The sequence below is a fragment of the Entelurus aequoreus genome, linkage group LG17, assembly GCF_033978785.1.
Source record: "Entelurus aequoreus isolate RoL-2023_Sb linkage group LG17, RoL_Eaeq_v1.1, whole genome shotgun sequence".
NCBI lineage: Eukaryota > Metazoa > Chordata > Actinopteri > Syngnathiformes > Syngnathidae > Entelurus > Entelurus aequoreus.
Window position 1 is genome coordinate 30,161,881 of NC_084747.1, and position 15,137 is coordinate 30,177,017.

General features: G+C 39.8%; 1 protein-coding gene across 8 annotated transcripts in view; it reads right to left on the reverse strand.

Moving 5' to 3' along the window:
• Positions 1–15,137, reverse strand: part of trpm3 (transient receptor potential cation channel, subfamily M, member 3) — a 514,307-nt gene that overhangs the window by 202,522 nt on the left and 296,648 nt on the right. For all 8 annotated transcript variants that reach the window (XM_062025461.1, XM_062025459.1, XM_062025460.1 and 5 more), the window contains exons 7-8: positions 12,699–12,873; positions 11,255–11,378 (exon numbers count right to left, since the gene is read on the reverse strand). In XM_062025461.1, the coding sequence (XP_061881445.1) occupies positions 11,255–11,378; positions 12,699–12,873 (299 nt within the window). The remainder of the gene's footprint in view (positions 1–11,254; positions 11,379–12,698; positions 12,874–15,137) is intronic.

The window sequence follows — 15,137 nt, forward strand, 5'->3', positions numbered from 1 at the left end:
GACATTTGCAGCTAGAATAGTCATTTACCACATTAGCAATGTATAGAGTGTATTTCTTTAAAGTTAAGACTAGTTTAAAGTTATCTTCATTGAAAAGTACAGTTTCATTGTGACCCCAAACTTTTGAACGGTAGTGTATATATATATATATATATATATATATATATATATATATATATATATATATATATATATATATATATATATATATATATATATATATATATATATATCGAGGTTCCACTGTGTCATTTTATGTTTAAATTGTGCCAAGGTATTGTGTCATCCTTGCTCAGTTTCATTATGACAGTGCTAATTGTTGTGTAAGTTCAGAGCGGCAGCATCCAATTATCTGGGCTCTACAGCTGCTCCCGGAAAATGATTCACTCCCTATTGTTGTGCGCTGCGGCATTGTGGTCAGAGAATCCATCCGTCAGCCTGCTAGGAGCCCACTGAGGACGCCGCCAATCCTCTAACATGCTGCACAAGAGAGCGGGATGCCGCGCTGCCAACCTGCTGCTCTCTGCATGTGCCTTGCAAGTAGGCAGAACCAATCATTTTCAATTAGGCTGGAAACACATAGATTCATTAAGTGGAAGTAGGGATTAGTTGTCTCCATGTGAATCTAATTCCAAGGGTATTGGCAACGTTATACCTGCAGCTAGAAGTCATTGATTGAAGGAATGCAGTGTAATAAAGAGACCAACCTATATAAGTGCTTTCTGCAGTGCTATACATTAAATGCTGTTTGTTAAAGGGGAACTGCACTTCATTTATGTAGGACAAGAACATGTCTCTTTTTTGTATATACATTCTAACTCGTAAATAAACTTTAGCAAAAGTCAGCGAACAATGAAGGTAATGTAAATCGCTGTATTCCGCCTATAAATTGCTCTAAAAAAACATTTGTAAAACTCCATTAACATTTTACATACATGCATGAAAGTGTTAATGTAATGTAGTCACATCATAACAACATGCAATATTTATGTATTTTGATCACTTTAAGCAGAAGACAACGTATTAATTTCACACGCGCATCATAACGTTCACTCTTTCCAACAACAACACTATTAATCATGGCAGACTTCATGAGAGACAACAAAAACTACTTTGGGAAAAATTATGATCCAGAAACTTATATTTTTGAACCTGAATATAAGGAGGATGATCTACACATTGTAGAAGCTAAACAGAAGCAGCTTTAGTGAAACACTAAGCATCATGTAGCAGTATTGCTAAGTGCTAAACAAGAAGTGCAAACTTTTCACATAATTAAACAATCACAAGCTGTACAATGTCTGCTCTCACTGGGATGCGGACTGATGGGATGTTTATATCTTCCTGTTTAGATGAAGAATTAGTCATAATCCTCAAAAACGAGCGTCTTTGCGTGTCATTCTCGCCATCTCCAGGTCGTAAAAGGTCAATTAGAATAATAGATAATGTTGGATGTAGAGAACATACAAACATTTTATTTATTGCATCACAAATATTGAAATTCAACGATTTGGTGCATTTGCAAACAGCTAAAATGATGTATAAAGCAAACTATAACCTGCTACCCAAGAATGTACAACAATTCTTCTCAACAAAAGAGGAGAAATATAACCTTAGAGGAAAATCTAATTTAAAACATTTGTGTGCACGTACAACACTTAAAACCTTTAGCATATCAGTATGTGGAATTAAATTATGGAATGGATTAACCAAAAAAATCAAATAAAGCACCAATACGATTCAGTTTAAGAGACTGTTCAAACTACAAGTGTTCACAAAGTACACAGAAATAGATTTATGATGAACATCTCAAACCCTTTTTTGAGAAAATTGAGACAGATTATTTATGTATTTAATATCTGTTTGCTTACTATGGTATATTATTATTATTATTTGTTCACTGTTCTGTTACAGAGAACAAGAAAATTGGATAAAATTGATATGGTATGAAAAGGGGTATGATTAAATAAGCTCTGCTTCTTCCTACTCCTTTTCGGACGTGTGATGAATTACACTGTATTGTATGCATGTTCCAAATAAACTGAAACTGAACTGAACCGAACTGAAGTTGGATGTCAAAGTTGACCAACTTCTCGGTTTATGTCCACTAGACCTTCTACTATCCAGCTGACAGGCATGATTTATAATCTGGAATTAACTTTCACCAACTCAGAGGCGATGCAGCAGCTCAGTCTGTCAATATAGCAGCGTAAGCTAGTTTTCTAAGAGCACGGCGCCGCTAAAAATAGTTTGTCTGCGTTAGCGCTTATAATAACAATTTTAATAATACTTGGTTAATATTCAGGTCACGGGATGTAAATGGGGTATTAATGGCGTTGTTGGATGTTTTTTTAGAGGGTTTATGGGTGCATTAGTGTACTACTATGTGTCACGACAGGGTTTTCGCAGCTTACTGCGGGGTCGTTCTCCCAGGAATGCAGACGGGCTACTCCGGACAAGGCGTGCAGGTAAAAACATGATTTATTCCTCAAGAAATCAAAGGAGTACAAAAACAGAAAGCGAGCCGACAGAACAACGTGCCTGATCGCACTCGGAGCTAAACTAACACTTAGCATAGACCAGGAGTCAGCAACCCAAAATGTTGAAAGAGCCATATTGGAGCAAAAATACAAAAACAAATCTGTCTGGAGCCACAAAAAATTAAAAGCCATATTGTGTCATGAGTTATGAATTGAATTAAGATGACTTAAAGGAAACTAAATGAGCTCAAATATAGCTACAAATGAGGCATAATGATGCAATATATACATATAGCTAGCCTAAATAGCATGTTAGCATCGATAAGCTTGCAGTCATGCAGTGACCAAATATGTCTGATTAGCACTCCACACAAGTCAATAACATCAACAAAACTCACCTTTGTGCATTCACGCACAACGTTAAAAGTTTGGTGGACAAAATGAGACAGAAAAAGAAGTGGCATAAAACACGTCCTAGAAAGTCGGAGAAAGTTATACTTGTAAACAAACTATACGGTGAGTTCAAGGACCGCCAAAATTAGTAGGACAAAACGGCGCTCGGCAAATACTCAAATCAGTGAAGCATGTTTAATATAAACAGTGTGTTTTATAACAATTAGGGAGGTTTGCGTCATGTTTGTCCTCCTACGAAAACCATATTAAAACAAAAACTTTTTTTTTTTCCCTCATCTTTTTCCATTTTTCATACATTTTTTAAAAAGCTCCAGAGAGCCACTAGGGCGGCGCTAAAGAGCCGCATGCGGCTCTAGAGCCGCGGGTTGCCGACCCCTGGCATAGACTATGGACAAGGAAAATTCATGAAACTGTGGCATGAAACAAACAAGACTTACATAGCAAGGCATGAAGCAAACAACTAGAGACAAGGCAAAACTCACGTAACAGGTGCATGTAGCAAACAATGACGCCAGGCCGACTCACCGGCAAAGGCAGGCTTAAATAATGTCTCTGATTAGTGCTCGGGTAGCAGGTTAGCGGGTGAACACTAATCAGAGACAGGTGAACATAATGAGCAACTATGGCAACCAAAACAAACTCAGAGGTGCACAAACCGGAACTAAAGGAGTCCAAAACTAACAGAAAACACAAAACATGATCCGGACCACGGATCATGACACTATTAGCTGCATTGATTTGCCATATTTTACATGTTAGGCTGCATAAAAAAAAGAAAAACATGTATTTTTGTCTAATATAGGGATTGTGAAAAATGACATTTCTAAAAAAAAAATAAAAAAATAAAAAAAGTGCAGTTCCGCTTTGTAGAGGCCACATTGGAGACTATCTTGTCTTTGAATATGGATTCAACTGCTCTTGCGCAAACACCATGTTTTGTTTTTAATAACTGTGGTGCAACAGCTTTATTTCCCCTGCTGTTCGAATGGTTTTCAAAAAACAACAACAACACACACACACACACACACACACATATAAAAAGGTGGCTACGGTACACACCGAATACGCCGCACACACCCCTGCACTTGCCATGAAACAGCATAATTAAGAGGTAGCGTTCCTGCGACTGACAGCGCTCCAAAGGGGCTGAGAGTACTCTCCGACGTGAGAGGGTGCCTTCAACAGGATGTGTGTCTTCACTTCAACTCTGTACAAACAAAAGGTGCCGACTGTTTGGTCTCGAATATTATCAGGATGCACAGGCCTTTGGTCACTGAACACCTGATTAGGTACAATTTAACAAGCTACAATCCAAGTGGGCTCAATTATGTGCAATTTCAAAGGTTTGATTGATTAAGTCAATGATGTATTACCGTATTTTTTGGACCATAGGGTGCACCAGATTATAAGGCGCACTGCCGATGAGCGGGTCTAGTCAGGTCTATTTTCATACAAAAGGCGCACCGGATTATAAGGCACATTTAAGAGGTCATATTATGATTTTTTTTCAAAATTTAAAACACTATCTTGTGGTCTACATAACATGTAATGGTGGTTCTTTGGTCAGAATGTTGCATAGATTATGTTTTACAGACCATTTTCAAGTAGCTTTCCGTAACGTCTCTTCAGGATGCGGCGTATTGTGGGCGGTCTTATTTTCGTGGCTCACCTGCGGCAGCGTCTTCTCCCCGTCATCTTTGTTGTAGCGGTGTAGCGTGCAAGGACGGGAGTGGAAGAAGTGTCAAAAGATGGAGCTAACTGTTTTAATGACATTCAGACTTTACTTCAATCAATAACGGAGCAGCATCGCCTCATCCGCCGGAAATGTGTCCCGTGAAAAACCGTCCGACCCAGTTCCTTGGGTGAATAATGTAAACTCACAACACCGGTATGTTTTAGCGCTTTCATGGCGAGTTCACTGACAGATAAAAGTAAGAACTTTACACTACTTTATATTAGCAACGGCAACAGCGGAGGATGAATGTCCCATAACAAGAAGATAGAGAAAAAGAAGAAGCTTATCGACTACGGTGTCCGCACGGACTACAAAAGCGGAGGAGCGCAATTTTTCAGGACTAATGCAGATCCTAAATACAGATCAGCAGGTACCAGAAGGTAAGAAAAGTTGCTTTTGCATAATATTGCGAAACAAAATGCCAGATAATGTATTAACTTATACACACACCATAATAATACTCGTATGTTGAAGCACAGTACAATCCATCAAGCGGTGCGGCTTCATAGCTTACCAAAGTCGTACTAAAACATTTTGATAGATTTTTGAGCGCCGTGTGCAAAGTCTTATATTTTCAATGAAACATATGAAATGTCGCTGTTGTTTACTTGAGCAGCATCTCCTCGTCCGTGGCTCAATAACGCAACGTCAACGTGGAAAAACATCCGACTGGAACCCTCTAATGACTAAAGTTCCATGGGTGAGTTATGTAAACCCGAGCGAGTCTACTGACAGATATAAGTAACACATTTACGCGACTTCATATTAGAAATGGCAACAGCAGAAGATGAATGCCACATGGCAAGAAGGTAGAGACAAAGAAGAAGCTTATCGGCACAGACTACAATGGCGGACGCGCGCAAATTTTCAGTACTTATGCAGATCCCAAATACAGATCAGTAGGCGCCAGAAGGTAAGAAAAGTTGTTTTTACATTATGTTGCGAAACAAAACGCCAAATAATATGTCCGCTAAGAGGTGCCATTTTGCGGTCCTTATACACGCCATAATAATACTCGTATGTTTAATGCACCGACAATCCATTCAAGCGGTGCGGCTTCATAGCTTACAGAAGTCGTACTAAAAACATTTTGACAGATTTTTGAGCACCGTGTGTAATGTTCTATATTCTCAATGGAACATTTAAAGTGTTGGTGTTGTTTACTGGCATATTTCTTATGTGTGAATGCCGTCTACTGGTCACACTTATCATTACACCATGTACCAAATATAATAGCTTTGAGGTCGGTAAGCACAACCGGAATTATGCCGAACATTAGGTGCACCGGGTTATAAGGCGCACTGTCCATTTTTGAGAAAATTAAAGGATTTTAAGTGTGCCTTATAGTCCGAAAAATAGAACTAGAACCTCGATTCAGGAGCTTGATTGGTTCTTGAACACAGTTCGCGGTTCTAAATGTTTGTAAAGTGAAGCAGAAATCCCCACAGAAAACAATGTAAACATGAATACCAGTAATTGGTTCTGGACTCCACAAAAGTCCATATTTTAGTAAAATAATACACACTTCAATCAAACATAACAAGGGAGTAATGGCTCAACAATACAGTGGAACCTCTATCTACGAACTTAATTGGTTCTGTAACATGGTGGAGAGAGACGAGGGGGCGGGGAGGAGGGGCAGCGTGTTACTGCTCCGAAGGAGAGTCCTCTTCTTCTCTCCCTTCTAAGTCTACTGTAACTACCTTGGAACCCAAATTGAGTAACAAAATAGACGGAACTTGGTGAATGGCGAGAAAGGAAACGCACGCTTGCAGCACTGAGAAGTGGCCACCCAGCAATGGACTGGGTGAAACAGGAAGTGACTGTATTGCACAGGAAGTGATGTCATCAAAATGGCAGCGCCCTCAGGCTTCCACCGGCACACAGAGTGAATGAAGTGTTTGTTCGCACACAGATTAAAAGGTTCGTAAACCCCAAATCTGGAACATAGAGGGTTTAGTAAGTCCAGGTTCCAACCTGGATGGTGTTGTGTGTGTAAAAAAAAATGGCAGGAGAGTTTGGGGCGGAGCAAACCGTGTGTCAAAAATAGACCGTTTTATAGGCATCTGAATTACTCACAGATTTTTGTCATTCTCCAGTGGGTCCATGACGGAAACTACTTCATACTGCAATACAAGAACACGCTGTACACAGACTATAAGACGTTATAGCCAAGTTTAATGTTTCTATTGTCTAGTTCAGGGGTCGGCAGCCCAAAATGTTGAAAGAGACATATTGGACCAAAGATACAAAAAAAAAGAAGAAAAAGTCTTATATACAGTCGCGATCAAAAGTTTGTAAAGAACATAATGTCATGGCTGTCTTGAGTTTCCAATAATTTCTACAACTCTTATTTTTTTGTGACAGAGTGACTGGAGCACATACTTGCGTCTACTGAAAATGTGACCAAATCTGCTGGGTCAAAAGTATACATACAGCAATGTTAATATTTGGTTACATGTCCCTTGGCAAGTTTCACTGCAATAAGGCACTTTTGGTAGCCATCCACAAGCTTCTGGCAAGCTTTTGGTTGAATTTTTGACCACTCCTCTTGACGAAATTGGTGCAGTTCAGCTAAATGTGTTGTTTTTTTGACATGGACTTGTTTCTTCAGCATTGTCCACACGTTTAAGTCAAGACTTTGGGAAGGCCATTCTAAAACCTTAATTCGAGCCTAATTTAGCCATTCCTTTACCACTTTTGATGTGTGTTTGTTTGGGGTCATTGTCCTGTTGGGACACCCAACTGCGCCCAAGACCCAACCTCCGGGCTGATGATATTAGGTTGTCCTGAAGGATTTGGAGGTAATCCTCCTTTTTCATTGTCCCATTTACTTTCTGTAAAGCACCTTGCTTGATGGTAGGAATGGTGTTCCTGGGATTAAAGGCTTCACCTTTTCTCCTCCAAACCTATTGCTGGGTATTGTGTCCAAACAGCTAAATTTTTGTTTCATCTGACATCATATGGACAAAGATAAGACCTTCTGGAGGAAAGTTCTGTGGTCAGATGAAACTAAAATTGAGCTGTTTGGCCACAATACCCAGCAATATGTTTGGAGGTGAAAAGGTGAGGCCTTTAATCCCAGGAACACCATTCCTACCGTCAAGCATGGTGGTGGTAGTATTATGCTCTGTCAGAAAACCAACAAATTTAGCTGAACTGCACCAATTTTGTCAAGGGGAGTGGTCAAAAATTCAACCAGAAGCTTGCCAGAAGCTTGTGGATGGCTACCAAAAGTGCCTTAATACAGTGAAACTTGCCAAGGGACATGTAAGCAAATATTAACATTGCTGTATGTATACCTTTGACCCATCAGATTTGGTCACATTTTCAGTAGACCCATAATAAATTCATAAAATAACCAAACTTCATGAATGTTTTTTGTGACCAACAAGTATGTGCTCTAATCCCTCTATCACAAAAAAATAAGAGTTGTTAAAAGTATTGGAAACTCAAGACAGCCATGACATTATGTTCTTTACTAGTGTATGTAAACTTTTGATCGCGACTGTAAGTGTGATAATGAAGGCAACACATTATGTAAGTGTCTATATTAGCTATATTAGCCTACTATCAAAATGACTTTAAAAGTCTTATATAAGTGTTATAATGAAGACAACACATAATGTAAGTGTCTATATTAGCTATATTAGCCTACTATCAAAATGACTATGTCTCGCAGGCTGATGCAAATCTTTGTTGACAGAAATGTTGAAATGTAATATTTATTTTACACGTTTTTACAACATTGGAAAACATTAGTAAATCTTCTCACAGGGTGAGATAACTCCTGGAAATCACTGGCTTAGAATAGCCAAAGGTGTAAATGTGTGTGTCCAAGTTAAAGTAAACGGCAGGCTGTCTTCTACTAATAGATTTTATACATTCTTTGCAAGCTGTGACGTTTGCTGTGGTCTGGAACAACATGGCACACAAACAACTATCAGAAATGCAGCCAATATTACATACAGATAATGTGTCTTGAGACAGACACTTAATGGTGTCGTGGGTCTGTGAAACCTAGGTTGACTAAGACCCTTAGTACTGAGACTCCATGGCAAAATAAGCTTCAAAATACAAATTAAATACACAGAGGACATAAGTGAAGAAAATTAAAGGCCTACTGAAATGAGATTTTCTTATTTAAACGGGGATAGCAGATCCATTCTATGTGTCATACTTGATCATTTTGCGATATTGCCATATTTTTGCTGAAAGGATTTAGTAGAGAACATTGACGATAAAGTTCGCAACTTTTGGTCGCTGATAAAAAAGCCTTGCCTGTACCGGAGGTAGCGTGACGTCACAGGTTGTGGAGCTCCTCACATCTGCACATTGTTTACAATCATGGCCACCAGCAGCGAGAGCGATTCGGACCGAGAAAGCGACGATTACCCCATTAATTTGAGCGAGGATGAAAGATTTGTGGATGAGGAAAGTGAGAGTGAAGGATTAGAGGGCAGTGGAAGCGATTCAGATAAAAAAGATGCTGTGAGAGGCGGGTGGAACCTGATATTCAGCTGGGAATGACTAAAACAGTAAATAACATACTTGCCAACCTTGAGACCTCCGATATCGGGGGGGAGGGGTGTTGGGGCGTGGTTGGGGCGGGGGCGTGGTTAAGAGGAGAGTATATTTACAGCTAGAATTCACCAACTCAAGTATTTCATATATACAGTATATATATATATACAGTATATGTATGAAATACTTGACTTTCAGTGAATTCTAGCTATATATATATATATTTGTATTTTTTTTTATTTTTTTATTATACATATAAATAAAATAAATACTTGAATTTCAGTGTTCCGGAGGCTATCCAGTAGATGGCAGCATTGTCCTTTTTAACTTCTCCGTTCATGAATGAGTATATCATTTCGGCCACCGTGTTCAATGGAGAAGTCTGTTCTACAAAATGTACAGGCAACATACATACCCCTTCCCCTTCGAACTGTCCTGGATGAACTGAAATTCTTGTTTCCAATCGTTTTGGAACTTGCAAGCGTATTTCTTCATCTTGCTCGTCGACGGCGTCGCCATGTCTGTAACTTCCTCGTTCTGCTGCTTCGTCTCCTTGTTGTGTGCGCAGTTGTGCACTCTACTCTCTAAAAGCCGTAGATGTTATGACGTCATTGGGCAGGCAAGCTGTTTATATTGTGGGAAAGCGGATGTGAGAACAGGCTGTCCCCACTCAGGTCCGCATTGAGCTGGAGGAGGCGTGGCCTCCAGCTCCGGCTGAATACCGGGAGTTTGTCGGGAGAAAATTTCTGCCGGGAGGTTATCGGGAGAGGCGCTGAATACCGGGAGTCTCTCGCTAAAAACGGGAGGGTTGGCAAGTATGGTAAATAAACACAAGAAATATATATACTCTATTAGCCACAACACAACCAGGCTTATATTTAATATGCCACATAACAAACACCTCCTCCCTCCCGTCCATATAACCCGCCAATACAAATCAAACACCCGCACAACACACTCAATCCCACAGCCCAAAGTACCGTTCACTTCCGCAAAGTTCATACAGCACATATATTTCCCCAAAGTCACGTACGTGACATGCACATGGCGGCACGCACGTACGGGCAATGTTTGGAAGCTGCAGCCGCGTACTCACGGTAGCGCGTATCCAACTCAAAGTCCTCCTGGTAAGAGTCTCTGTTGTCCCAGTTCTCTACGTGTTTGTGTTGCTGCAGCCGGCCGCTAATACACCGCTTCCCACCTACAGCTTTCTTCTTTGCTGTCTTTATTGTTCATTAAACAAATTGCAAAATATTCACCAACACAGATGTCCAGAATACTGTGGAATTTTGCGATGAAAACAGATGACTTAATAGCTGGCCACAATGGTGTCCCAAAATGTCTGCTACAATCCGTGACGTCACGCGCAAACGTCATCATACCGAGACGTTTTCAGCAGGATATTCCGCGGGAAATTTAAAATTGGACTTTACTAATCTAACCCGGCCGTATTGGCATGTGTTGCAATGTTAAGATTTCATCATTGATATATAAACTATCAGACTGCGTGGTCGGTAGTAGTGGGTTTCAGTAGGCCTTTAAATGAGCTCAAATATTCCTACAAACGAGACACAATGATTCAATATGTACATACGGCTAGTCTAAATAGCATGTTAGCATCGATTATCCTGCAGTCATGCTCTGACCAAATATGCCTGATTAGCACTCCAACAAGTCAATAACATCAACAAAGCTCACCTTTGCTCATTCACATATTCAGTATAAAATGTTTAGTGGACAAAATGAGACAAAGGAGTGGCATAAAACACGTCTTTCTGTGGCAGCGTCGGAGAAAGTTGCACGTGTAAACGAACTACGGTGAGTTAAAGGACCGCCGAAATTAGTTGGACAAAACGGCGCTCGCCAAATACTCTCATCAGTGAAGCATGTTTAATACAAACAGTGGGATTTCTAACAATTAGGAAGGTTTGTGTCATGTTTGTCCTCCTACAGAAACCATATTGAAACAAAAAATACTGGGGTGGCACTAAATGCGGCTCCAGAGCCTCGGGTTGCCGACCCCCGGCCTAGTTGGACCACTTGGGGGATGTGGCGTACTCCCTTTGTCTTTTGCAAAGTATGGATGGTCAGAGACACTCACCAGCTCCTTCTTCTTCATGCACTCCATGAGAATGATGAACAGATGTTGAGCCTGGCTGCGGCTGTAGGTGAACGTTTTCTGGATGGTCACCAGCAACTGGTCTCGCAGAGACTCATTAATTATGCTGGAGAAGGTAAAAAAAAGAGGAAGACAGGAAACCATGGGTGATTTACGGGGTGCAAGAAATGAACTTAATGGTGTCGTGGGTCTGTGAAACCTAGGTTGACTAAGACCCTTAGTACTGAGAGTCCTTGGCAAAATAAGCTTAATCTTTACGCAGTGGGAACAATTAGTGGGAACAATTAGGAACACACGGCATCTCTCATGGGAAACATGTTTTTTTTTTCAAATCAAAGTAATGCATCAGCATATTTCCCTTAAGTCATGAATGTTTTATTTGCTGCAATTATGTTTATTACTATAAGACATTTTCCTTAAATGCACTAATTTACATTGTAGCTTTTACACACACCTCTTGTACTGGAGTAAAACATGTACACAATATCTATGTTGTATTCCCCTTCTTGTACCGTAAATTCCGGACTATAAGCCGATACTATTTTCCTACGCTTTGAACCCTGCGGCTCATGAAAGGGTGCGGCTAATTTATGGATTGTTCCTCGCTGACGGCCATAAAGCAAACAGTTTTCATTAAACACATGCAAAAACGTTTACGTTTTTGTTTTTGTTTGTGCTACGCCACCATCTTTTGGACTAGTTTTGCTCACTGCAGGTGCTGCTGAGTGAATGCCTCCTGATTCCTGCTATTTAAAGCTTTGAACCGGAAGCAGAAGTGTCGTTCTGTCTTCTAGTCGTCCATAGCGTTTCTACTCGTGTGGATTCTTCATTCATCACTCCAAGCAACGTTTGTACGTTTTACAATATAACTGAAACTATTAATACTTACTAAAGGGTCTCATGTGTGATGTCTGTAGGGGCGTTTTCATGCATATTTGCACGTGTGTTGTTAACATTAGCTAATATGCAAATACATTTACAAGCGTCTGTGTTAGTATTATTACCTTACGACGGCATTATTTTTGTATTGTTTCAGTTTCACAAATTCCTCAGTGAATTCACCAAAATGTCGCCGTGGAGTTATTGAGTCTGTTTAGCTGATTGGAGAGCTAGCTTCCGCAGCTAGTGGGTCCATGACGATGACTTCTGTTTTGTTTGATCAGCCATTTTACTGCCATGTTATAGACACCGTTTGGAAACAATTAAAGTATGTAAATAAACATATAATATTTCAGTGTAAATAACTCATGTTACAACATATACTGCAGTTTATAGTCCGGTGCGGCTAATATATGGGAAAAATGTTTTAAATAAAATGTAGTAGTCCGGAAAATACATTATAAACTTTCATTAAAGTTTCTTTAGTGAAGAAATCCTTTTGTGTAGTGTTTTTGCACTAAACGTTGCGATACAAGCATGCACATACCCTCCTTCTTCGGAGTATTTGTGACCAAACGCCAAGATGTCTGAGGCTCTCCCGCTGCCATCACACACCACGACAGGGACTGGGGGCGTGTCCCTGAGGTACTCCAGCACTATGGAGATCACATTGGGGCCTCCTTCCACAATGAGAGCCACCACTGGCACACCCTGACCTATACCTGTGCACGCATGAAGACAAAGAACAAAACAGGAAATAGGTGAATACAAATGATAGGAACACATTGGAATCAACCAATATATTTTTTTTAAGCAAAAATATGCTTCTCATGTCGCACAAGAAGCAAAATATTTGATGCATTTAACGCGCATGTCAACGGACTAATCAAAACTTATTTTTGTTTTTGCGTAGACGAAGAACAGTAACGTGCAACAAAATATCAACTCCTTTAATGACCAAACGGCACAATTGTCATCCTCCAAAGCACAGGCCTACTTCCGGTTCCCGTCCACAGTGCTAAGCCTTCTGGGTAATGTAGTTTATAAATATTTAGCAACAAACCGGCATCCTCACTTCCTAGTTTATATGTAATTATATATTTATTTCAGCTTTATGAACTGCATTTAACCGTTATGGTAAAAAGTAAGGCAAATAAATACAGATTTTTGATTTGCAATGCTGACCTAGCATGACATGTTGGAGAAGTTGAAGTGTGATGAGAATCTCTCATTGTCTTTCACTTCAAAACAACAGTTTTTAGATGCTCTTAACGTGCGGGTGTAAATGTGTTGGAACACGAATGAATGTTTCGGATAAACAAACACGTTCAAGCGTAAAACATACACAGAGAATGTCCGCAGCTTGTGGACGAGAAGGAAACCGTGATATTTCTTTCTGTAGTTGTAATCAATTGTTGCTATTATTAGCTATAATTGATTAAAACCGTACAATCGTATGGCATTGAGGTATGAGTATGTGCTCCTACTGCCATCTAGTGTTCACTTTGGAGTCTGTGCGGTATAAAACAAGTAAAACATCAATAGCAATGTCCAGTTTTTGTTGAAATCCTGGTCTTTCGAGGATGAGGTTACAATGAGCATTTTACACAAACGTGTAAAATCGCAAGTTGATCCAATGTTATTGACAAAACTCATAAAACAACGCAACTTTCTCAAAACGCTGTTAGGCGGCAACAATCACAAGCCTGCAAAATCTTGTTTTTCTGGACCTTTTGTGGCTCGGATGATGCCATGTAAGACCTCAGCATACCTACAGTACTTGTAGTAATGGGCTTGAAAGTGTGACGTACTAAACGCAATGCATTGTGGGTCTTGCTGGCCTCTGAATAGCTTGTTTACGTGGCAAGACTCTGTGGTAAAGTTACATTCTTTTCTTTGACAAGGTCAAAACACGGCGCGGGAAATGCACAATTGTTGAAAAAAAAACATTTGGTGAGATTTTCTTTCATTTCCTGCGTGAAAGCAAAGCCAAGGATAGCCTGGATAGCAGCCGTGAGACGGTCAAACATGACTTTTAACGCCATCACCTGGTACATGTCGGTGTGTTCACCCCATTGTTTGATTGATTGATTGATTGAGACTTTTATTAGTAGATTGCACAGTACAGTACATATTCCGTACAATTGACCACTAAATGGTAACAACCGAATAAGTTATTCAACTTGTTTAAGTCGGGGTCCACGTTAATCAATTCATGGTAAAGTCTGGTCAGACTGGTACGTGTGAAAGCATGTTTCATTCCGTTTCCCAGGTAGCATTTAGCCTTAGCCAAGCTAGCCGTGGGCTACAAACAACATACAAAAATAAAAGGCATGGTGTCAGTTTACTTTTAGTCATTGGTAAACACAAAAATGAATGAGTGTTATTTGTTTTTTGTTCTCCCTCACATGACCGCGAGTACAGTACAGCCATGTAAACGATAGTTTGGGCCAACAAAAATGTACACTGCGTTTACTTAGTTGCAAAGTAAACACATTGGCTTTCACACGGGACTGTCAATGAATTCATGATTCTGCCCTCGCTACTCGTTTCCAGCGTGTGCAGCTAGTTAACAGAATGAAGAAACAGGAGCTAAAGAAGTTTGTTCCTTCTTTTGATTTTTTTTTCCTTCTTCAGTTTTATTTCTTTACATATCTCCCTTCATTTAGGTTTGTAAAACTGAAAATAAAAACATGGGAAAAAACATTACAAAAGTATAACGTCCATTGTACATTTGACATATATAAAATAAAAAGTTTGGTGTTAATATATTCACACAAAAAACCATAAATGTTTGCACATATAACATTCACACACCAAACATTGCACACAAAGAATGTGACTTATCATAATTAAACCTAAGGTGTAGCGTTATCGCCCTCTACTGGTCGAATTTAGCACTACATGTACATGTACGAGCTACGATCGGCAGAGTTACTCAAATAACTACACGCCCACAAATACAAAAGACATCACAAAGTCAATA